Source organism: Cetorhinus maximus, unplaced genomic scaffold (assembly GCF_964194155.1).
Source record: "Cetorhinus maximus unplaced genomic scaffold, sCetMax3.hap1.1 HAP1_SCAFFOLD_188, whole genome shotgun sequence".
NCBI lineage: Eukaryota > Metazoa > Chordata > Chondrichthyes > Lamniformes > Cetorhinidae > Cetorhinus > Cetorhinus maximus.
The window spans coordinates 570,237-594,624 of record NW_027596168.1 but is presented as its reverse complement, the minus strand read 5'-3'; the positions used below and the strand labels follow the sequence as shown (position 1 = coordinate 594,624).

At 43.2% G+C, this 24,388-nt stretch overlaps 1 protein-coding gene across 5 annotated transcripts in view; it reads right to left on the bottom strand.

Annotated features, from left to right (window-relative positions):
* Positions 1 to 24,388, bottom strand: part of LOC144672993 (coiled-coil domain-containing protein 102A-like) — a 447,451-nt gene that overhangs the window by 17,186 nt on the left and 405,877 nt on the right. For all 5 annotated transcript variants that reach the window (XM_078534991.1, XM_078534993.1, XM_078534994.1 and 2 more), the window contains one exon: positions 11,857 to 11,960. In XM_078534991.1, the coding sequence (XP_078391117.1) occupies positions 11,857 to 11,960 (104 nt within the window). The remainder of the gene's footprint in view (positions 1 to 11,856; positions 11,961 to 24,388) is intronic.

Genomic DNA, 24,388 nt, shown 5'->3' with positions numbered 1-24,388 from the left:
CCAGGGCTCCACAGGTGACGTGTGCAGGTTCCCGCAAACCTCCACGATGCCATCTTCGTGAAGGCACAGAACTTTGTGCATTTTACCCAGGATCAGGAAAGCCAGGAAGCAAGAGCACTGGGATCTGCCCAGATCTCAGGTTTCCCACAGGTGCAGGGTGCTATTGACTACACTCATGTGGTGTTCAGATCTCTGTGGCAACAAGCAGCCAACTACATCAACCACAAGGGCTGCCACTTGCTGAAATGTGCAGCTAGTGTGCGACCACCACAAGCGCATCCTGCAGGTCTGTGCATGATTCCCAGTAGTGTCCATAATTCCTACATTCTCAGTAGGTTTCAGATCCCTGACCTCTTCCAGGATCCACAAAGGATGCAGGATTGGCTCCTCGGGGACAAGGGCTACCCACAGAGGACATGGCTGATGACACCCGTGCACCCTGGCACCGGGCAGGCAACATATCATGCGGGACTCTCGATCCTGCTTACAAAGGAAGCTATCAATTCCCCTAATTATAGAATCCCCTACACTATTCTTGCGTATTGTTTAGGATAATTCTACAGCCAGGTAGCTGCAAAGAATGTTACTGGTGGAGGAACATGAAGGAAGTGAGAGGGGAAAGACAAGGGAGAAAATGCCAAGTTAATACATCAGTGAATGGTACAGAATGGCAACAATGAGACAAGCACACATCACTGTGAAATTCAAGAAGACACCAATACAGTGAAACTGTGACTGAAGACATCTGTGGAGGAACATAGCTCTCTCTCCAACATTAAAATGTGGCTAGTTACACAGGGGCCAATGAGGTTCCACTTGTTGTACCAGCTCATCTTATTCTGGTGAGTTTAGCAGTGGGTGCTTCCACAGGCAGCACAACAGCAACAAGCTGCAGTTATATAGCACTTTCAACCTGCAAAATGACATCCCCAAGGTGCGTCACAGGTCAGCGAGAGGGAGACAGAAATGTTTGGGTGACACTGACATGCACTGCTAAGAAGAAGGGGGCTTCAAGAGGTTTTTGAAAAGCCTGGGGTGGGGTTGGGGAAGGGCAGTAACAAGGTGAAGGAACGTCTTGGAGGATGAGACAAGGGGGCGGGGGGAGGGGCTTGTCATGGGAGCCAAGGGTTAAAAGGAAAGAACTTGCTCTCTATTACACCTTTCACAACCTCAGTTGTCCCAAAGCACTGTACAGCCAATGAAGTATTTTTGAAACGTAGTCACTATTGCAATGTGAGAAGCATGGCAGCCAGTTTGCACACAGCAAGATCCCACAACAGCAACCTGATAATGGCCAAACAATCTGTCTTTTGATGATAAAGTAGGATAAACATTTGCCCAAACACTGAGATAACTCTGCTCTTCTTCGAATAGTGCCATGGGATCTTTTACATCCGCTGAAAGACGCTGGAGTGTGCGCCTAGATTGTGTGCTCAAGCCGCTGGTGTCAGAACTGAACCCACAACAGCACAAATGTCACTAACTAAGCCATGGCTTTCACAAGGGTGTTTGGCGACATATGATTGAAGCAAATTGCTTAAGTAGACTGGTGCCCAAAAGTATTTGTAGGTGAATGGATAGCAAAGAGATAGCAATACAGGCAGGGGGTGGTGGGCATGGGGAAGTGTGACAGTTGAGGACAGGGGCAGTGAAACTCTGAACAAGCAGTATTTTTCCAGAGGTGGATGATAACAGCAGTGAAATCTCGTGGCTTGGATTACGATCTCGACATTCGTAGGGGATGACGAAGAGTTCGTACAAAGGTAGGCAATAGTTTAGAGATGGAAGCAATGGTAACAGATAGGATACAAAGATGGAACTGAACTCACAGTTGAGCAATACATGGAGCTCGTGCATTTTTAATTTCTTCATCAATTATATCTCAAACCTAACCTAATGTAACCCTCACTATTGTCTGGGATTCTTCATCAAGCTCTGTCACTGAATTCAGAAGCTGTGATCCTCAAGTGAAAAATAGCTAAACAGTTACTCCGCACACCGGGTCATAGAAACACAGAAACATAAAATGGTTGCAGCACACAAGGTGCCATTCAGCCCATCGTGTCGTACTGGCTCTGGGCAACAGCAACGCACCTGGTGCCTCTGATAAGCAGGGTGTGGGAGCGGGGTGCACCTGGTACAAGACACCTGGATCCGGGGGCTAGGGGGGCCTGTGCTCCAAGGCATAAAAGGGGTTCTAGAAAATTGAGAGTGAGCAGCGAGAGCTTCAGATCTGAAAAACCAGCTTTAAAAAAACCTGAAGTCTCAGGCTGACAGTTGTTTTACAGCTGGTCTTTCAGCTCAGTTTCACTGACAGCTGCTACTGCTTCCGACCTTCGGGCAGCTTCGTGGTTCGGATTTTTTTTGAGCCAGCTAGCCACGAAGCTGCCTGAAGGTCGGACTGACAGCACAGCAGTGATTGGAGGAGCAGCAGGCACACCAAAGACAGAGCTGCTCCTCCAATCACAGGACCTGCTTTTCCCACTTGGGCACTGACCTCCAAAAGGCTTCTGATAACCTTCCATGAATATGGATTATTTATTTTTGAAAATCAATTATTCCAGAATATATGCATTCAACAAAACGAAACAAAGGTGATGAGAAAAGGAGGATGTGTTTTTGCGGATGGTAAGAACCAGTGGAGCGGGGAGGATGTGGAGACAGAACTGGAGGGAGGGATGGAAATAAAGCCAGTGTCTACAATCAAATTGACCACGGCAAGTTAGTGGTGGACAAAGGTAAATATGGAATTTTTAAAAATTAATTTATGGGATGTGGGCATCACTGGCTGGGCCAGCATTTATTGCCCATCCCGAATTGCCCTTGAGGAGGTGGTGGTGAGCTGCCTCCTTAAACTGCTGCAGCCCATGTGGCGTAGGTACACCCACAGTGCTGTTAGGGAGTTCCAGTATTTTGACCCAGCGACAGTGAAGGAACAGTGATATATTTCCAAGTCAGAATGGTGAGTGGCTTGGAGGAGAACTTCCGGGTGGTGGTGTTCCCATCTCTCTGCTGCCCTTGTCCTTCTAGATGGTAGTGATCGTGGGTTTGGAAGGTGCTGCCTAAGGAGCCTTGGTGAATTCCTGCAGTGCATCTTGTCGATGATACACACTGCTGCTACTATGCATTGGTGGTGGAGGGAGTGAATGTTTGTGGATGTGGTGCCAATCAAGCGGGCTGCTTTGTCCTGGATGGTGTCAAGCTTCTTGAGTGTTGTGGGAGCTGCACTCATCCAGGCAAGTGGACAGCGTTCCATCACACTCCTGACTTGTGCCTTGTAGATGGTGGACAGGCTTTGGAGATCAGGAGGTGAGTTACTCACCATAGGATTCCGAGCCTCTGACCTGCCCTTGTAACCACAGTATTTATATGGCTAGTCCAGTTCAGTTTCTGGTCAATGGTAACCCCCAGGATATTGATAGTAGGGGATTCAGTGATGGTAATGACATTGAATGTCAAGGGGTGATGGTTAGATTCTCTCTTGTTGGAGATGGTCATTGCCTGACACTTGTGTGGCGTGAATGTTACTTGCCACTTGTCAGCCCAAGCCTGGATATTGTCCAGGTCTTGCTGCATTTGGACATGGGTTGCTTCAGTATCTGAGGAGTCACAAATGATGCTGAACATTGTGCAATCATCAGTGAACATCCCCACTTCTGACCTTATGATGGAAGGAAGGTCATTGATGAAGCAGCTGAAGATGGTTGGGCCGAGGGCATGTGTGCAGCGACGAGAATTAAAGCAGCAAAGATTTCTTCAGCTCTCAGATTTTGCAGATATCTTTTGGGGGGGGTGGGGGGGGAAGTGGTTAAAACAGCTGAAGTCGAAACTAGTCTGTTTAAAGTTTCAATGGAACCTGTCTGTTTATAATTTCAAGGGAATCAGGTAAATAATCTCCGTTTTGAACTTAAAAATAAAGCAAAATAAAACTAATGTTTGAGAAGAACCAGCGCCAAGGGAGATCTGCAGAAGGCTGTTTCGGTTGGCGTACGTAATAGTCTAAACACTATTATAAATGGTTAGGGTTCTGCAACATCAAATTCATGGGCCAAAAAGTCTAAGGCCACCATGCAGGAACCTTTCAGCTGCAGAGTGATTTGTGATGGCATCCTCTGGGAGGCAAAGGAGAAGCAGAAAATGAAAGAACAGGAGGGAGACTCCGCCAGTAACGAGGCCGCAGCAGAGTCAGGGGAACAGGGCCTGGATGGCAAGGCATGGGGAGGCGGGGCCTGGGAAAGCAGAGGGTGGTGGGGGGGGGGGGCAGGGCCTAAGGCAGTGCAGGGCAGGGCCGGGCCGGGTGATGGGGAGGTCAGGGCCTGGGGGGGAGATGGAAGGGGGTGAGGCAGGGCTGGGGGACAGGGCTGGGGGAGAGGGTTGCAGGGCTTGGGGGGGCAGAGCTGGGGGTAGCAGGCCGGGGGATGGGGCAGGGCCTGGGGTGGGGAGGGCCAGCGAGGGCTGCAGGGCAGGGGGGAGAGAGCTGTCACTAAACATTGTCCTGGGCTGGACCCAGCTGTTGTCCACATGCACAGCACGAGGCACTCCCAGGGAACTGGAGCTTTGCTTCGCGTGACACAGAGTTATATTGAGAGAGGTGAGTGAGTGCTGTGTCAGTGTGTCCAAGGAGGGAGTTTAGGCAGCAGCAAGTTAATGGGCCCATCCCATCCTCCTCCCCACCCCTCCCTCCCTCTTTCCATTCTCCAACAATTCAATCCAAGCCACAGCATGGACACAGTCTTTCTATTCTATACTGAACAGGGTGATTAAAATATCTAACGCAAAACCTGAAAGGTTTTCCTGCAATCTGTGTTGCAATTATTGAATCCTTCCCCCAAAATTGAATGTGCTGTCAGTGTGTCCAACTGGTGCAATGTGCAGAACATGTTAATGAGGCTGAGGCAGTCACCGAAATCAGTGTTATCATCTGCACAGTGATTATAAATAACTAATGGGATATTTTCCTGTCAAATTAACAATATCGCACAATGCTGATAAAGTAAAATTTGTACTCTCTGGTTTGTTTAATAGTAGCAGTGGGATCACACCTATAGGGCCCACACAAACTAACATAGCATTATATCATTGTTGCTCTGAATATTAATGCCCTATGCTGCATATATATCGGACGATATCTGTAACCAGATTCCAACAATGGGCGTAATCATTTTAAGAGGATCTTTCTGTAATTGTTTGGCGAATTGATTGGTGAATCTTGAAAGGGAAAAAAATATCATACATGATTGAAGGGGAGGGTTAAAGTTGAGGGGGAAGAATAAGGGACCCGAAAACAGGAGAAGCACTGGGGCCCAAAATTTCTCTCCCTGGCTCTGATGATAACCAGACATCCTGAGAGCTGAACAGTGAATGACAGTGAAGAAGGTCATATAGAACTTAACCAACAGGGAGCTGGTGAGATTCAGGATCAGAGCTTGTTTTTGAGAGTAGCCTCATTAACACTATATCAACACAGCTAATGAGGGGTTACAAATCTTTCTTTGATATTTGGCATCTGAAGCTGTATAGCATCTGTATTAAAGTGCTTTTTTTAAGCTTACCATCAACAAAAGAGGATATCAATGATAAATTTAACATTTACTAAAGAGATATATTGTCAGCTTTTCAAATCAACACCTTGTTTGTGTGCAATGAACCATGTGTATGGGTGAGGTGAGATGTAATGTTATGTTTAATATCACTGGTTATGCAGATTAATTCTGTGTAATGGGTTCATTCGACGATGGGAAAAGAGATCCAAGCTGTAAAAGCATGAGTATTTTCATTTAGCAGTGAAACAGAGTGCTGGGTTTATTCGGAAGGTTTGTGATTTGCTTTGGAGAGGGTAATGAGCCAGGATCTGTGCAATGCCACATTTTTATTTGACTTGTTTTAGTCAATCGTTTGAACTTGCCTGGCCTTTATTTGTGTAAACTCTCTGGGTGATGTGCTGCAGATTGGTCGTGGGGAACAAGTTACAACTTGGTACCCAAACAGTTCTGGATTCACTGTGGGATTCACCTGCTGTAATAATTATAGTTTTGATAAATGTAGGACTGCAGGGTTAAGAATAATCTTGTGTTGTAAGATCAAATGATCTGTGTAGTTAGCAGCACAGGGAACCTCTAGGAGAGAGTTCTTCTTTAAGAGTTAGGTACACATGTGTAGCTGCTGCTGTCTTGTAAATAAAGCCAAGAAAAGTTGCCGAGAAAATTAACTCTATAACAAACTGGCGACGAGGATAAATCAGACCAGGTGCTGTACCTCGCCCAGTGATTATGAATATCTAAGTTCATTCAAAAGAAAGGAAGATATACTCATCCGAATTGCCACAGTTTCGTGGAATCAATTCCTTTGAACCAGCCACATAGGACTGGTCTCAATATATAGAACGTCTTGCATTCTTTTTTCAAGCCAAAAAAATCACGGGATAGGAAAAGAGGAGAGCGATTCTCTTGAGAATTTGTGGGAGCAAGACCTACAGTTAATTCAAAGCTTGACAGCTCCCCCCAAGTGCCCCCCCAGTGCTCCAGATTCGAAGACTTTCAGTGAATTTGTAGACCTCATTAAGGGACATTCTCACCCAAGCCCTCAGTCACAATGCAGAGTTTCAGGATTAATTCATGTAATAGAACCCCAGGAGAGACCATTACTACCTACGTGGTGAAATTAAAACAACTAACGGGATATTGTGAGTTCGGTAAAACCCTGAAAAATATACTCAGGGATCGTTTGGTATATGGCATGCAGGAGGATGTTATTCAGTGAAGATTGCTGGCTGAAGTGGATCCTGATTTTAAAAAAGCATTAGAAATAGCACTTGCGATGGAAAGCGCTGTAAGGGATTCTCAAGCAATTCAAAGGGCGTAAATGGCGCCATTCTCCTAGTCGGGCAGGAACAAGCAGCCGAAAGTAATGCGAAAGGCCAGGACTCCGCTGCCCCCGCTAACCAAAAACCTAGAGGAAACAGCTTAGCAACAAAGTCAGAAACTAATTTTTATCAACGTGGAAACAATCATACACCGAGCGATTGGCAATTTTAAAAAGTAGTGTTATTTTTGTCACAGAAGTGGACACATAATGAAACATTGCAAAATGAGATTTAAACGGGCTTCCAGACAACAATTGAAGTCTAATGAAGTCTATAATGTAGAAGAGCCAGAAACAACCAATTCTGATATTTATTCATTATTCAACAGGAAAGCTGGGAAGGCAGAGCCAATTATTGTCACATTGCAAGTGAATGGTAAACCATTAAAAATGTAAGTAGACACGGGTGCTTCTACCACTGTAATCGGAGAACACATATTCCGATATTTAAATAAAGATGCTCAACATTTAAATTCGGAACAAACATCTGCCAAGCTGAAAACATACACAGGTGAAGAAATCCAGGTAAATGGTATCACCAGAGCAATTGTTCCTTATAGACACCAATCAGCACAACTACTGGTGAAGGTATTAGAAGGCAGAGGACCAAGTCTCCTAGGTCAAAATTGGTTGAGGGAAATTAACCTTGATTGGCCAGTGAGAGTTCAAAAGGAAACAAAAAGGGTTCCTGAGTTGGAAAAGGAACAAAGCAAGGTACTTCAGAAAGAGCCTGGAGAGCCCAAGGACCACAATTGGATGAAAAAGGAGCGTGTAGCCATTCAGCAAACTGAGGAAATGAAGACTGTCTTAAACAACGACATGGGAGAACAGTAGAGGAAACTCAAGGAGACTCTGCTGATTTACAGGATTCAAGATGAAGCGAGTGAGCTTTGCAAAGAAAAGGAAAACCTGTTGAGAGACCTTCACACACTACAAGGATCCCTCAGGTCAAAGTTTGTACCTCTGGAAATTAATGAAGAGAAACAGGAAGAATTGAACGTCACTCTGAACAAACTGAAGAACCAGAATCACAGAATCACAGTGCAGAAGAGGCCCTTCGGCCCATCAAGTCTGCACCGACACGTGAGAAACACCTGACCTACCTACCTACCTAATCCCGTTTACCAGCACTTGGCCCATAGCCTTGAATGTTATGATGTGCCAAGTGTTCATCCAGGTATTTTTTAAAGGATGTGAGGCAACCCGCCTCCACCACCCTCCCAGGCAGTGCATTCCAGACCGTCACCGCCCTCTGGGATAAAAAGTTTTTCCTCACATCCCCTCTAAACCTCCTGCCCCTCACCTTGAACTTATGCCCCCTTGTGACTAACCCTTCAACTAAGGGTAACAGCTGCTCCCTATCCACCTTGTCCATGCCCCTCATAATCTTGTGCATCTCGATCAAGTGGCCCCTCAGTCTTCTCTGCTCCAACAAAAACAACCCAAGTCTATCCAACCTCTCTTCATAATTTAAATGTTTCACCCCAGGCAACATCCTGGTGAATCTCCTCTGCACCCCCTCCAGTGCAATCACATCCTTCCTAAAATGTGGTGACCAGAACTGCACACAGTACTCCAGCTGTGGCCTCACTAAGGTTCTATACAACTTCAACATGGCCTCCCTACTTTTGTAATCTATGCCTCGATTGATAAAGGCAAGTGTCCCATATGCCTTTTTCACCACCCCACTTACATGCCACTCCTCCTTCAGAGATCTATGGACACACACACCAAGGTCCCTTTGTTCCTCAGAACTTCCTAGTGTCATGCCGTTCATTGAATACTTCCTTGTCAAATTACTCCTTCCAAAGTGTATCACCTCACATTTTTCAGGGTTAAATTCCATCTGCCCATTTGACCATCCATCTATATCTTCCTGTAGCCCAAGACACTCAACCTCACTGTTAACCACCCGGCCAATCTTTGTGTCATCCGCAAACTTACTAATCCTACCCCCCACATAGTCATCTATGTCGTTTATATAAATGACAAATAATAGGGGACCCAGTACAGATCCCTGTGGTACGCCACTGGACACTGACTTCCAGTCACTAAGGCACCCTTCTGTCATCACCCTCTGTCTCCTACAACTAAGGCAATTTTGAATCCACCTTATCAAATTACCCTGTATCCCATGTGCATTTGCCTTCTTTATAAGTCCCCCATGTGGGACCTTGTCAAAGGCTTTGCTGAAATCCATATGACCTACATCAACTACACTACCCTCATCTACACAGCTGGTCACCTTCTCAAAAAATTCAATTGTTAGGCATGACCTCCCTCTGTATAGGTGTGCTGACTATCCATGATAGGGGGCAGTGGTGGGGAAAAAGGATGGAAAACAGGATAAAAAAAGGGGGTGAAACAATGAATAAATGAATAAAATGAAAATAAGTGGTAAAAATATTTTTTTTAAAAAAGAGGTGAAGTTAGAGGAGAGAGTTCATCTTTGTTAATCTCTCCTTTGGCCTTCTATCCAGCTTCACCTGCTCCACCCCCTTAAACAGTATGAATTTAATCACATTTCCACTTCTCTTCAGCTCTGAAGAAGGGTCACACAGGCTCGAAACGTTAACTCTAATTCTCTCTCCACAGATGCTGTCAGACCTGCTGAGGTTTTCCAGCATTTTCTGTTTTTATTGCAGCAATGTTCAAGTTTCCAGGAGGAAGCCAACAGATACAGGAAGGAGCCAGAAGAGCTGAAGAATCAGCTGAATGAAGCTAAAGAGGCTTTGAAAGCAAAAGTCGTAGAACTTTCCAAGATGCGAGTGGATAATGAAATCATGTGTAGCTCAGTTATTGATCTAAGACCAGGTGGAATTTCACCTGAGAAAAGTTTGGTCAACAGTGAGGTCAAAAAGAAGGCCGAGACTAAATTCTGTGATAAAAAGATGAGAAAGAGGATGCAGCATTACTGATAAGGCATCGACTTTTCAAAAAATCATACTGTGCTGTATTCAGCATTTCTCACACTTCCCAGTAACATGCTGCCACTGCTGAGAATATACTAACACAACAACAAATAGCCAGAATAGCTAATGATGGATTAAGGCCCTGACCATCTTAATTAAAACCAGCCTGCTTTATACAATGTAAGCAATAGTCAAAGTGATTCACCAAAATTTAAAAGACATGTGATCCCCTACAGTGTACTCAAAGTGAATGGTCTGGAAGTATCAGAACCTTGCATTCAGGCTTCAGGTATCGTTGAGCCACAGCAAGGGCTGATATTAGTAAGGTTAGTGGAGGTGTTGCTGGATCAATCCAAGTCCCAAGGAGGACAGCTGAGAACATCAGAATTTTCAGGGGGAGCTTTGAAACACTCAATGCTTTCCACAACCTTTACAAAACATACCAAAACTTTGAGGGATCAAGGCAGATTTTGTGCTTCATCAGGAGGTATTCAGATTCAACAAGAATATTTGGAAGAATTGCAGCAGCCGCTGTATAGACAGAGGGAGGATCTTGTTGCAATACGCAGGTTACCAAGAGGAATTCATCCACAGGCAAAGCCGCCTGAAAGAACTGATGCAACAACAGTGCAAAACCCTGGAGAGGAATTTTATTGAAAATCAGGCTGCATAAAAAATTCAGTAGGAGAAACAGGAAGCAATTAGAGGAGTATCAGTGAAAAAAGGGTGCTCCCCTGTTTCTACTTAACAAAGCACTTATCTGAGCAGCACTTGGTACCCCTGATGAGCCATTATGATAAATATGCTGGACCTGAACTCAAGGTTAATGCATCCATTAATAAGCCTGAACAGACTTTTGTCCCATTTGCTCAATATCCTGATTTTGTGAATCATTCTAGAACTCTGCATCAGAGGCAAACCCGTGACTCTGCCATTTGTTCACTTGCAGCAACCTGAATTACCATACACGAACACTAGACAATCACAAGTCAACCCAGTAATACAAGCACCAGTTCGCACCATTTACTTACCCAGGAATTCCAAAAATGCCTCTAACTTTTTACCAAGGCAACATCTTCGGACAAGACTAAGCCTAATACTTCCTAATTTGGAGGGGAAAGTGGAGGAAGGTCAAGGGAACCAAAAAGCGATTCATGATTTGCATAGTCGTGAGTGACAATTTCCTGCTGGAGAAGCACGAGATGTAAGGAATTTTGGTGGAGGACCGAAGTGGTTACCTGGTAAAGTAAGCTCTGTGACCAGACCATTGTCATACCATGTGGATGTGGAGGGCCGGTTCACCCATAAGCATGTAGATCATTTAAGAAGAAGGGAGATACTCCAACAAAATGATGTTCCACCTGTAACCATTGCTGAACCTGTGGTTCATGTTGAAGTTGCTCAACCAAGTTCAGACATGCCTGACATCTCTGTCGGAGTGGAACTGCCTGTGCCCACTGAGGTACCTGATGTTAATGCAGTTCCAGAGAATGTGGTTCCTGTCAAAGAATCTGAAGTCATGGAGCTGCGACGTTCCACACGGATCAGGAAGCCACCTGAAATACTGAACTTCTAATTTGATGAACTGTGTAAATATTGTAATGTCATGATATAAATATCCTTGTAAATAAAAAATGTACAGAAAAGTTAAAGGGGGTGGAACATAGTAATTACAGCTTTGATAAACTTAGGACTGTAGCTTTAAGAATAAACTTGTGTTCTAAGATCACATGATCTGTGTAAACCACTGAGTTAGCAGCGCGGGGAATCTCCAGGGGAGAGTTCTTCTTTAGTTATGGAGTTTGATGAACATATGTAGTTGCTGCTGCTGTCTTGCAAATAAAGTTCAATGTGTCCACCAAGAAAAGTTGCCTGGAAAATCAGCTCTACAACACCTGCCATCTGCTTGATGTACCCACATCTCATAGATGTACCTGGAGTTACAGGTCTCAGTGAAAGATGCCATTGTCAAGGTGCCCTGGCAGATATGATAGCTCCATTGTTTAGAACCTGGACAAAGGCAGAGGACTCAGTATAAAAACTACAGCTATCATCATAGCACTAGTTCCTCTGCTCCACATACCTGGTCTGTAGGTGCTCCAGCTGGACCTGCAGGTTCTCTGACTGCTCTGTCTGCTCATCCAGTGACCTCTGCAACCTCCGGGCCTGGTTGTGAGCTTCATCCAGCTGGAAGACAGAAGCAACTAGCGGGTTAACCTGGCCTCTCACAACTCAAACATAATTTCACAGAATGGGCACAAAGACATGTAACATTCGAGTAGAGATTCCTAACTCAGTGCGATGTGCAGCTAATCGAAGGCAGAGCTACAATGTTTAGAAAAAGCAGAAAACAAAGTGGGGAATGATGCCTTTTTACCCCATTCTCGTTCCTTTTTTCTCCACCACCGCACCCTCCCCACCCCACTCCCACAAGGGCAAGCTAATACTTGTTCATGTTGTTCTTTTCAGACTGCTCACCCTTGCTCTGCTTTTGTCAGTTTTTGTTCTTACCTTTGCCACTATCAGTACCCTTTTTAGCCCTTACCACAACCATTAACGCTCCCTTTTGTCCTGCTGTTGATGACACCTTCGTCAATCTCTCCTTTGTCCCCATCAATTGCTGACCTTCTATCCAACTTTACCTGCTCCATCCACTTAAACAGTATAAATTTCATCACATTTCTACTTCTTAGCTCTGAAGAAGAGTCATCTGTACTCGACACGTCAACTCCGTTGCTCTCTCCACAGATGCTGTCAGACCTGCTGAGTTTATCCAGTATTTCCTGTTTTTGTTTCAGATTTCCAGCATCCGCAGTATTTTGCTGTTATCCCAAGCAATGATTAATGGGTCTGGAAAAGACATCTTGGATCAGGAGAAGTGGATTTTAGTTTACAAATCAGTGCATTTGCAAAAGCACTCGGAGCCATTGTAATTCTTAAAATCACACAGCAGGCCATTCAGACCATCTTAATAACATAAAAGCAGAAAATGCTGGAAAAATCGAGCAGGTCCAGCAGCATCTGTGGGGAGAGAAACAGAGTTAACGTTTGGAGTCCGTATGATCCTTCTTCAAGCCATCCTACCTGTGCTGACTTCTTAAAGGAGCATAGCACAAAGAGTCCCAGCTTCTCAATTTATCTTCCAAGTGATTGAGGGGACTAGAAAGAACGAGCATGTGGGAATAAAGTACAACAGTGAGTGTACGGGGCAGGGGAACCATGTGAAAATAATACATATCAGAGAGTGTATAGGACAGGGAAACCTTGTGAGAATAATATATAACAGTGAGTGTATTGGACAGGAGGATGATGTGAGAATAATATATAACACTGAGTGTGCTGGAGACAGGAAGCATGTGACAATATTATATAACAGTGAATGTACTGGACAGGGGAAACGATGTGACAATAATATATAACACTGAGAGCACATGACAGGCGAAGCATGTGAGAATCATATATATCAGTGAGAGTGTGGGACAGGAGGACCATGTGAGAATAACATAAAACATAGTGTACTGGGCGGAGGAACCATGTGAGAATGATATATAATAGTGAGTGTACTTGACGGGTGAGAATAACATACAACAGTGAGTGAACAGCACAGTATCAGCATGTGAGAATAATATAAAACAGTGGGTGTACTGGACAAGGGGAGCATGTGAGAATAATATACATCAGTGAGTGTAATGGACAAGGGGAGCATGTGAGAATAATATTTAACAGTGAGTGTACTGGACAAGGGGAGCATGTGAGAATAATATTTAACAGTGAGTGTACTGGATAGGGGGAGATTTGAGAATAACATTTAAAAGTGAGTGCACTGAATAATGGGAAGCATGTGAGAATAATATTTAACAGTGAGTGTAGTGGACAAGGGGAGCATGTGAGAATAATATAAAACAGCGAGTGTACTGGAGATGGGAATCATGTGATACTAATATATAATAGTGAGTGTACTGGGCATGGGAATAATGTGAGAATAATGTATAACAGTAAGTGTGCTGGAAAGGGGGAGCATGAGAGAATAATATTTAACAGTGAGTGTACTGGACAGGGGGACACTGTGAGAATAATATACAACAGTGAATGTACTGGACAGGGGGAGAATATGAGAATAATATACAACAGTGAGTGTACTGGACAGGGCGAGAATGTGAGAATAATATACAACAGTGAGTGTACTGGACAAGGGAGCATGTGAGAATAATATAAAACAGTGAGTGTACTGGACAGGGGAACCATGTGAGAATAATATACAACAGTGAGTGTACTGGACAGGGGAACCATGTGAGAATAATATACAACAGTGAGTGTACTGGACAGGGGAACCATGTGAGAATAATATACAACAGTGAGTGTACTGGACAAGGGAGCATGTGAGAATAATATACAACAGTGAGTGTACTGGACAAGGGAGCAGGTGAGAATAATATACAACAGTGAGTGTACTGGACAAGGGAGCATGTGAGAATAATATACAACAGTGAGTGTACTGGACAGGGGGAGCATGTGAGAATAATATATAACAGTGAGTGTACTGGACAGGGGGAGCGTGTCAGAATAATATTTAACAGTGAGTTTAGTACACAAGGGGAAGCATGTGAAAATAATATATACTAGTGAGTGTACTGGGCATGGGAATCATGTGATACTAATATATAATAGTGAGTGTACTGGGCATGGGAATAATGTGAGAATAATGTATAACAGTGAGTGTACTGGAAAGGGGGAGCAGGTGAAAATAATTTACAGTAGTGGGTGTACAAGACAGGGGGAAGCGTGTGAGAATAATATATAACAGTGAGTGTACTGGACAGGGGGAGCGTGTGAGAATAATATTTAACAGTGAGTTTACTGGATAAGGGGAGAATGTGAGAATAATATTTAACAGTGAGTGTACTGGACAGGGGGAGAATGTGAGAATAATATTTAACAGTGAGTGTACTGGACAGGGGGAGAATGTGAGAATAATATTTAACAGTGAGTGTACTGGACAGGGGGAGCGTGAGGGAATAATATATAACAGTGAGTGTACTGGACAGGGGGAGAAGTTGAGAAAAATATTTAACAGTGAGTGTACTGGACAGGGGGAGCGTGTGAGAATAATATTTAACAGTGAGTGTACTGGACAGGGGGAGCGTGTGAGAATAATATTTAACAGTGAGTGTACTGGACAAAGGGAGCGTGTGAGAATAATATTTAACAGTGAGTGTAGTGGACAGGGGGACCGTGTGAGAATAATATTTAACAGTGAGTGTACTGGACAAGGGGAAGCATGTGAGAATAATGTATATCAGTCAGAGTAGGGGACAGGAGGACCATGTGAGAATAATATATAACAGTGAGTATACTGGACGGGGAGAATGTGAGAATATATTACAGTGAGTGTACTAGGGAAGGAAGCATGTGAGAATAATATATAACAGTGAGTGTACTGGACAGGGGGAGCATGTGAGAATAATATACAACAATGAGTGTACTGGACAGGGGGAGCATCTGAGTTAAAATATACAACAGTGAGTGTACTAGGGAAGGAAGCATGTGAGAATAATATATAACAGTGAGTGTACTGGACAGGGGGAGCATGTGAGAATAATATTTAACAATGAATGTACTGGAAAGGAGGAGAATGTAGAATTGTTATTACAGTGAGTGTACTGGGTGAGGGAAACATGTAAGAATAATATTTCACAGAAAGTGTACTGGACAGGGGGAGCATGTGAGAATAATAGATCACAGAAACTTTACTGGACAAGGGAATCATCGGAGAATAATCTATAAAAGCCAGTGTACAGGACAGGGGGAGCATGTGAGAATAAAACATAAGTATATCTGTATTCGACAACGGATACATGTCAGATTAATATATAGCAGGAAGTGTACTGTACAACAGGACCATTTGAGAATAATATATAACAGTGAGAGTACTGGATGGGGGAGCGTGGGAAAATAATATATAACAGTAAGTGTGATGGACAGGGGGGAGCGAAGTGAGAATAATATATAACAGCGAGTGTACTGGACAGGGGGAGCATGAGAATAATATACAACAATGAGTGTACTGGACAGGGGGAGCATGTGAGAATAATATATTACAGTGAATGTACTGGACAGGGGGAGACTGACAATGATGTACAACAGTGAGTGAGGTGGACAGGGGGAGACTGTGAGAATAATATACAACAGTGAGTGTACAGGACAGGGGGAGACTGTGAGAATAATATACAACAGTGAGTGTACAGGAAAGGAGAGAGTGTGAGAATAATATACAACAGTGACTGTACTGGACAGGGGGAGCATGTGAGAATAATATAAAACAGTGAGTGTAATGTAAAGGGGAGCATATGAGAATAATATACAAAAGTGAGTGTACTGGACAGGCGAACCATGTGAGAATACTATACAATAATGAGTGAACAGGACAAGGGGAACATGTGAGAATAATATATAACAGTGAGTGTACTGCAAAGGGAGAGCATGTGAGAATAATATACAACAGTAAGTGTACTGGACAGGGGAACCATGTGAGATTAATATACAACAGTGAGTGTACTAAACAGGGGGAGCATGTGACAATATACAACAGTTAGTGTACTGGACAGGGGAACCATGTGAGAATAAAATACAACAGTGAGTGGACTGGACAGGGGGAACATGTGAGAATAATATACAACAGTGAGTGTACTAAACAGAGGGAGCATGTGAGAATAATATACAACAGTGAGTGTACTGAACAGCGGAAGCATGTGAGAATAATATACAACAGTGAGTGTACTGGAAAGGGGGAGCAGTTGAAAATAATTTACAGCAGTGGGTGTTCTGGACAGGGGATGCGTGTGAAAATAATATTTAACAGTGAGTGTACTGGACAGGGGGAGAATGTGAGAATAATATATAACAGTGAGTGTACTGGACAGGGGGAGCGTGTGAGAATAATATATAACAGTGAGTGTACTGGACAGCGGGAGCATGTGAGAATATTATACAACAGTGAGTGTGCTGGACAGGAGAACCATGTGAGAATAATATACAACAGTGAGTGTACTGGACAGGGAACCATGTGAGAATAATATATAACTGTGAGTGTACTGGACAGGGGGAGCATGTGAGAATAAGATACAACAGTAAGTGTACTGGACAGGGGAATCATGTGAGAATAATCTACAACAGTGAGTGTACTGGACAGGGGAACCATGTGAGATTAATATACAACAGTGAGTGTACTAAACAGGGGGAGCATGTGACAATATTATACAACAGTTAGTGTACTGGACAGGGGAACCATGTGAGAATAATATACAACAGTGAGTGGACTGGACAGGGGGAACATGTGAGAATAATATACAACAGTGAGTGTACTAAACAGGGGGAGCATGTGAGAATAATATACAACAGTGAGTGTACTGAACAGCGGAACCATGTGAGAATAATATACAACAGTGAGTGTACTGGAAAGGGGGAGCAGTTGAAAATAATTTACAGCAGTGGGTGTTCTGGACAGGGGGAAGCGTGTGAAAATAATATTTAACAGTGAGTGTACTGGACAGGGGGAGAATGTGAGAATAATATATAACAGTGAGTGTACTGGACAGGGGGAGCGTGTAAGAATAATATATAACAGAGAGTGTACTGGACAGGGGGAGCATGTGAGAATATTATACAACAGTGAGTGTGCTGGACAGGAGAACCATGTTAGAATAATATACAACAGTGAGTGTACTGGACAGGGGAACCATGTGAGAATAATATATAACAGTGAGTGTAGTGGACAGGGGGAGCATGTGAGAATAAGATATCATAGTGAGTGTACTGGACAGGGGAACTATGTGAGAATAATATACAACAGTGAGTGTGCTGGACAGGAGAACCATGTGAGAATATTATACAACAGTGAGTGTACTGGAGAGGGGAACCATGTGATAATAATATATAACAGTGAGTGTACTGGAGAGGGGAACCATGTGACAATAAGATATCACAGTGAGTGTACTGGACAGGGGGAGAGTTAAGAATAATATTCTACAGTGAGTTGACTGGACAGGAGGAGCGTTACAGAATAATATCCAACAGTGAGTGAACTGGACAGGGGGAGCATGTGAGAATAATATATTAACGTGAGTGTAATGAACAAGGGAACCAGGTGAGAATAATATTTAACAGTGAGTGTACTGGACAGGTGGAGCATGTGAGAATAATATACAACAGTGAATGTACTGGACAAGGGGAGCATGTGAGAATAATATACAACAGTGAGTGTACTGGACAAGGGGAGCATGTGAGAATAATATACAACAGTGAGTGTACTGGACAAGGGGAGCATGTGAGAATAATATACAACAGTGAGTGTACTGGACAGGGGAATCATTTGAGAATAATATACCACAGTGAGTGTACTGGACAGGGGGAGCATGTGAGAATAATGTACAACAGTGAGTGTACTGGACAGGGGGAGCATGGGAGAATAATGTACAACAGTGAGTGTACTGGACAGTGGAATCACGTGAGAATAATGAACAAAAGTGAGTGTACTGAACAGGGGAATCATGTGAGATTAATGTACAACAGTGAGTGTACTGGACAGGGGAATCACGTGAGAATAATGTACAACAGTGAGTTTACTAGACAGGGGAACCATTAGAGAATAATATACAACAGTGAGTGTACTGGACAGGGGAACCATGTGAGACTACTATACAACAATGAGTGTACTGGAAAGGGGGAGCATGTTAGAATAATGTATAACAGTGAGTGTACTGCACAGGGGGAGCATGTCAGAATAATATACAACAGTGAGTGTACTGGACAGGGGGAGCATGTGAGAATAATATAGAAGAGTGAGTGTACTGGGCAGGCGAACCATGTGAGACTACTATACAACAATGAGTGTACTGGAAAGGGGGAGCATGTTAGAATAATGTATAACAGTGAGTGTACTGCACAGGGGGAGCATGTCAGAATAATATACAACAGTGAGTGTACTGGACAGGGGAATCATGTGAGAATAATATACAACAGTGAGCGTACTGGAGAGGGGAACCATGTGAGGATAATATACAACAGTGAGTGTACTGCACAGGGGGCAGCATCTGAGAATAATATAAAAAAATGAGTGTACTGGACAGGGGAACCATGTGAGAATATTATACAACAGTGAGTGTACTGGACAGGGGGAGCATGTGAGAACAATATACAACATTGAATTCACTGGACAGGGGAACCATGTGAGAATGATATACAACAGTGAGTGTACTGGACAGGGCAAACATGTGAGAAGAATATTCAGCATTGAGATTAATAGACAGGGGAAGCATGTGAGAATAATATAGAACAGTGAGTGTACTGGACAGGGGAACCATGTGAGAATAATATACAACAGTGAGTGTACAGGACAGGGGAAACATGTGAGAATAATATACAACAGTGAGTGTTCTAAACAGGGGGAGCATGTGAGAATAATATACAACAGTGAGTGTACTGAACAGCGGAACCATGTGAGAATAATATACAACAGTGAGTGTACTGGAAAGGGGGAGCAGTTGAAAATAATTTACAGCAGTGGGTGTTCTGGACAGGGGGAAGCGTGTGAAAATAATATTTAACAGTGAGTGTACTGGACAGGGGGAGAATGTGAGAATAATATATTACCTTGAGTGTTCTGGACAGAGGGAGCGTGTAAGAATAATATATAACAGTGAGTGTACTGGACAGGGGGAGCATGTGAGAATATTATACAACAGTGAGTGTGCTGGACAGGAGAACCATGTTAGAATAATATACAACAGTGAGTGTACTGGACAGGGGAACCATGTGAGAATAATATATAACTGTGAGTGTACTGGACAGGGGGAGCATGTGAGAATAAGATATCATAGTGAGTGTACTGGACAGGGGAACTATGTGAGAATAATATACAACAGTGAGTGTGCTGGACAAGAGAACCATGTGAGAATAATGTATAACAGTGAGTGTACTGGACAGGGGGAGCATGTGAGAATAAGATATCACAGTGAGTGTACTGGACAGGGGAACTATGTGAGAATAATATACAACAGTGAGTGTGCTGGACAGGAGTACCATGTGAGAATAATATACAACAGAGAGTGTACTGGACAGGGGAACCATGTGATAATAATATATAACAGTGAGTGTACAGGACAGGGGGAGCATGTGAGAATAAGGTATCACAGTGAGTGTACTGGACAGGGGGAGAGTTAAGAATAATATTCTACAGTGAGTTGACTGGACAGGAGGAGCGTTACAGAATAATATCCAACAGTGAGTGTACTGGACAGGGGGAGTATGTGAGAATAATATATTACCGTGAGTGTAATGAACAAGGGAACCAGGTGAGAATAATATTTAACAGAAATTGTACTGGACAGGGGGAGCATGTGAGAATAATATACAACAGTGAGTGCACTGGACAGGGGACTCACGTGAGAATAATGAACAAAAGTGAGTGTACTGAACAGGGGAATCATGTGAGATTAATGTACAAGAGTGAGTGTACTGGACAGGGGAATCACGTGAGAATAATGTACAACAGTGAGTGTACTAGACAGGGGAACCATGTGAGAATAATATACAACAGTGAGTGTACTGGACAGGGGAACCATGTGAGAATAATATACAACAGTGAGTGTACTGGACAGGGGAATCATTTCGGAATAATAGACAACAGTGAGTGTACTGGACAGGGGAATCATGTGAGAATATTATACAACAGTGAGCGTACTGGAGAGGGGAACCATGTGAGGATAATATACAACAGTGAGTGTACTGCACAGGGGGAAGCTTCTGAGAATAATATAAAAAAGTGAGTGTACTGGACAGGGGAACCATGTGAGAATATTATACAACAGTGAGTGTACTGGACACGGGGAACATGTGAGAATAATATACAACAGTCAGTGTACTGGACAGGGGGAGCATGTGAGAATAATAAACAACAGTGAGTGTACTGGACAGGGGGAGCATGTGAGAACAATATACAACATTGAATGCACTGGACAGGGGAACCATGTGAGAATGATATACAACAATGAGTGTACTGGACAGGGCAAACATGTGAGAAGAATATTCAGCATTGAGGTTAATAGACAGGGGAAGCATGTGAGAATAATATAGAACAGTGAGTGTACTGGACAGGGCGAGAATGTGAGAATAACATACAACAGTGAGTGTACTGGACAAGGCGAGAATGTGAGAATAATATACAACAGTGAGTGAACTGGACAAGGGAGCATGTGAGAATAATATACAACAGTGAGTGTACTGGACAGGGCGAGAATGTGAGAATAATATACAACAGTGTGTGTACTGGACAAGGGAGCATGTGAGAATAATATACAACAGTGAGTGAACTGGACAGGCGAACTATGTGAGAATACAATACAACAATGAGTGAACAGGACAAGGGGAACATGTCAGAATAATATATAACAGTGAGTGTACTGCACAGGGGGAGCATGTGAGAATAATTTACAACAGTAAGTGTACTGGACAGGGGAATCATGTGAGAATAATATACAACAGTGAGAGGACTGGACAGGGGAACCATGTGCGAATAATATACAACAGTGAGTGTACTAAACAGGGGGAGCATGTGAGAATAATATACAACAGTGAGTGTACTGAACAGCGGAAGCATGTGAGAATAATATACAACAGTGAGTGTACTGGACAGGGGAACCATGTGAGAATAATATACAACAGTGAGTGTACTGGAAAGGGGGAGCAGTTGAAAATAATTTACAGCAGTGGGTGTTCTGGACAGGGGGAAGCGTGTGAAAATAATAGTTAACAGTGAGTGTACTGGACAGGGGGAGAATGTGGGAATAATATATAACAGTGAGTGTACTGGACAGAGGGAGCGTGTAAAAATAATATATAACAGGGAGTGTACTGGACAGGGGGAGCACGTGAGAATATTATACAACAGTGAGTGTGCTGGACAGGAGAACCATGTTAGAATAATATACAACAGTGAGTGTACTGGACAGGGGAACCATGTGAGAATAATATATAACTGTGAGTGTACTGGACAGGGGGAGCATGTGAGAATAAGATATCATAGTGAGTGTACTGGACAGGGGAACTATGTGGGAATAATATACAACAGTGAGTGTGCTGGACAGGAGAACCATGTGAGAATAATGTATAACAGTGAGTGTACTGGACAGGTGGAGCATGTGAGAATAAGATATCACAGTGAGTGTACTGGACAGGGGAACTATGTGAGAATAATATACAACAGTGAGTGTGCTGGACAGGAGAACCATGTGAGAATAATATACAACAGTGAGTGTACTGGACAGGGGAACCATGTGATAATAATATATAACAGTGAGTGTACAGGACAGGGAAACCATGTGAGAATAAGATATCACAGTAAGTGTACTGGACAGGGGAATCATGTGAGAATAATATACAACAGTGAGTGGACTGGACAGGAGAACCATGTGAGAATAATATACAACAGTGAGTGTACTGGACAGGGGAACCATGTGATAATAATATATAACAGTGAGTGTACTGGACAGGGGAACTATGTGAGAATAATATACAACAGTGAGTGTGCTGGACAGGAGAACCATGTGAGAATAAGATATCACAGTAAGTGTACTGGACAGGGGAATCATGTGAGAATAATATACAACAGTGAGTGTACTGGACAGGGGAATCATGTGAGAATAATATACAACAGTTGCTGTAGTGGAAAGTGGAACCATGTGAGAATAATATACAACAGTGAGTGTACTGGACAGGGCGAGAATGTGAGAATAATATACAACAGTGAGTGTACTGGACAAGGGAGCATGTGAGAATAATATACAACAGTGAGTGTACTGGACAAGGGAGCATGTGAGAATAATATACAACAGTGAGTGAACTGGACAGGGGAATCATGTGAGAATAATATACAACAGTGAGTGTACTGGACACGGGAACCATGTGAGAATAATATACAACAGTGAGTGAACTGGACAGGGGGAGCAAGTGAGAGTAATAGACAACAGTGAGTGTACTGGACAGGGGGAGCATGTGAGAATAATATACAACAGTGAGCGTACTGGACAGGGGGAGCATGTGAGAATAATATACAACAGTGAGTGTACTGGACAGAGGGAACATGTGAGAATAATATACAACAGTGAGTGTACTGGACAGGGGAACGATGTGAGAATAATATACAACAGTGAGTGTACTGGACAGGGGGAGGATGTGAGAATAATACACATCAGTGAGTGTACTGGACAGGCGAACCATGTGAGAATACAATACAACAATGAGTGAACAGGACAAGGGGAACATGTCAGAATAATATACAACAGTGAGTGTACTGCACAGGGGGAGCATGTGAGAATAATATACAACAGTAAGTGTACTGGACAGGGGAATCATGTGAGAATAATATACAACAGTGAATGGACTGGACAGGGGAACCATGTGAGAATAATATACAACAGTGAGTGTACTAAACAGGGGGAGCATGTGAGAATAATATACAACAGTGAGTGTACTGAACAGCGGAACCATGTGAGAATAATATACAACAGTGAGTGTACTGGAAAGGGGGAGCAGTTGAAAATAATTTAAAGCAGTGGGTGTTCTGGAAAGGGAGAAGCGTGTGAAAATAATATGTAACAGTGAGTGTACTGGACAGGGGGAGAATGTGAGAATAATATATTACCGTGAGTTTACTGGACAGAGGGAGCGTGGAAGAATAATATATAACAGTGAGTGTACTGGACAGGGGGTGCATGTGAGAATATTATACAACAGTGAGTGTACTGGACAGGGGAACGATGTGAGAATAATATACAACAGTGAGTGTACTGGACAGGGGAATCATTTCGGAATAATAGACAACAGTGAGTGTACTGGACAGGGGGAGCATGTGTGAATAATATATAACAGTGAGTGTACTGCACAGGGGGAGCATGTCAGAATAATATACAACAGTGAGTGTACTGGACAGGGGAATCATGTGAGAATAATGTACTACAGTGAGCGTACTGGAGAGGGGAACCATGTGAGGATAATATACAACAGTGAGTGTACTGCACAGGGGGAAGCTTCTGAGAATAAAATAAAAAAGTCAGTGTACTGGACAGGGGAACCATGTGAGAAAAATATACAACAGTCAGTATACTGGACAGGGGGAGCATGTGAGAACAATATACAACATTGAATGCACTGGACAGGGGAACCATGTGAGAATGATAAACAACAGTGAGTGTACTGGACAGGGCAAACATGCGAGAAGAATATACAACAGTCAGTGTACTGGACAGGGGGAGCATGTGAGAATAATAGACAACAGTGAGTGTACTGGACAGGCGAACTATGTGAGAATACAATACAACAATGGGTGAACAGGACAAGGGGAACATGTCAGAATAATATATAACAGTAAGCGTACTGGACAGGGGAACCATGTGAGAATAATATACAACGGTAAGTGTACTGGACAGGGGAATCATGTGAGAATATTATACAACAGTGAGTGGACTGGACAGGGGAACCATGTGAGAATAATATACAACAGTGAGTGTACTAAACAGGGGGAGCATGTGAGAATAATATACAACAGTGAGTGTACAGGAAAG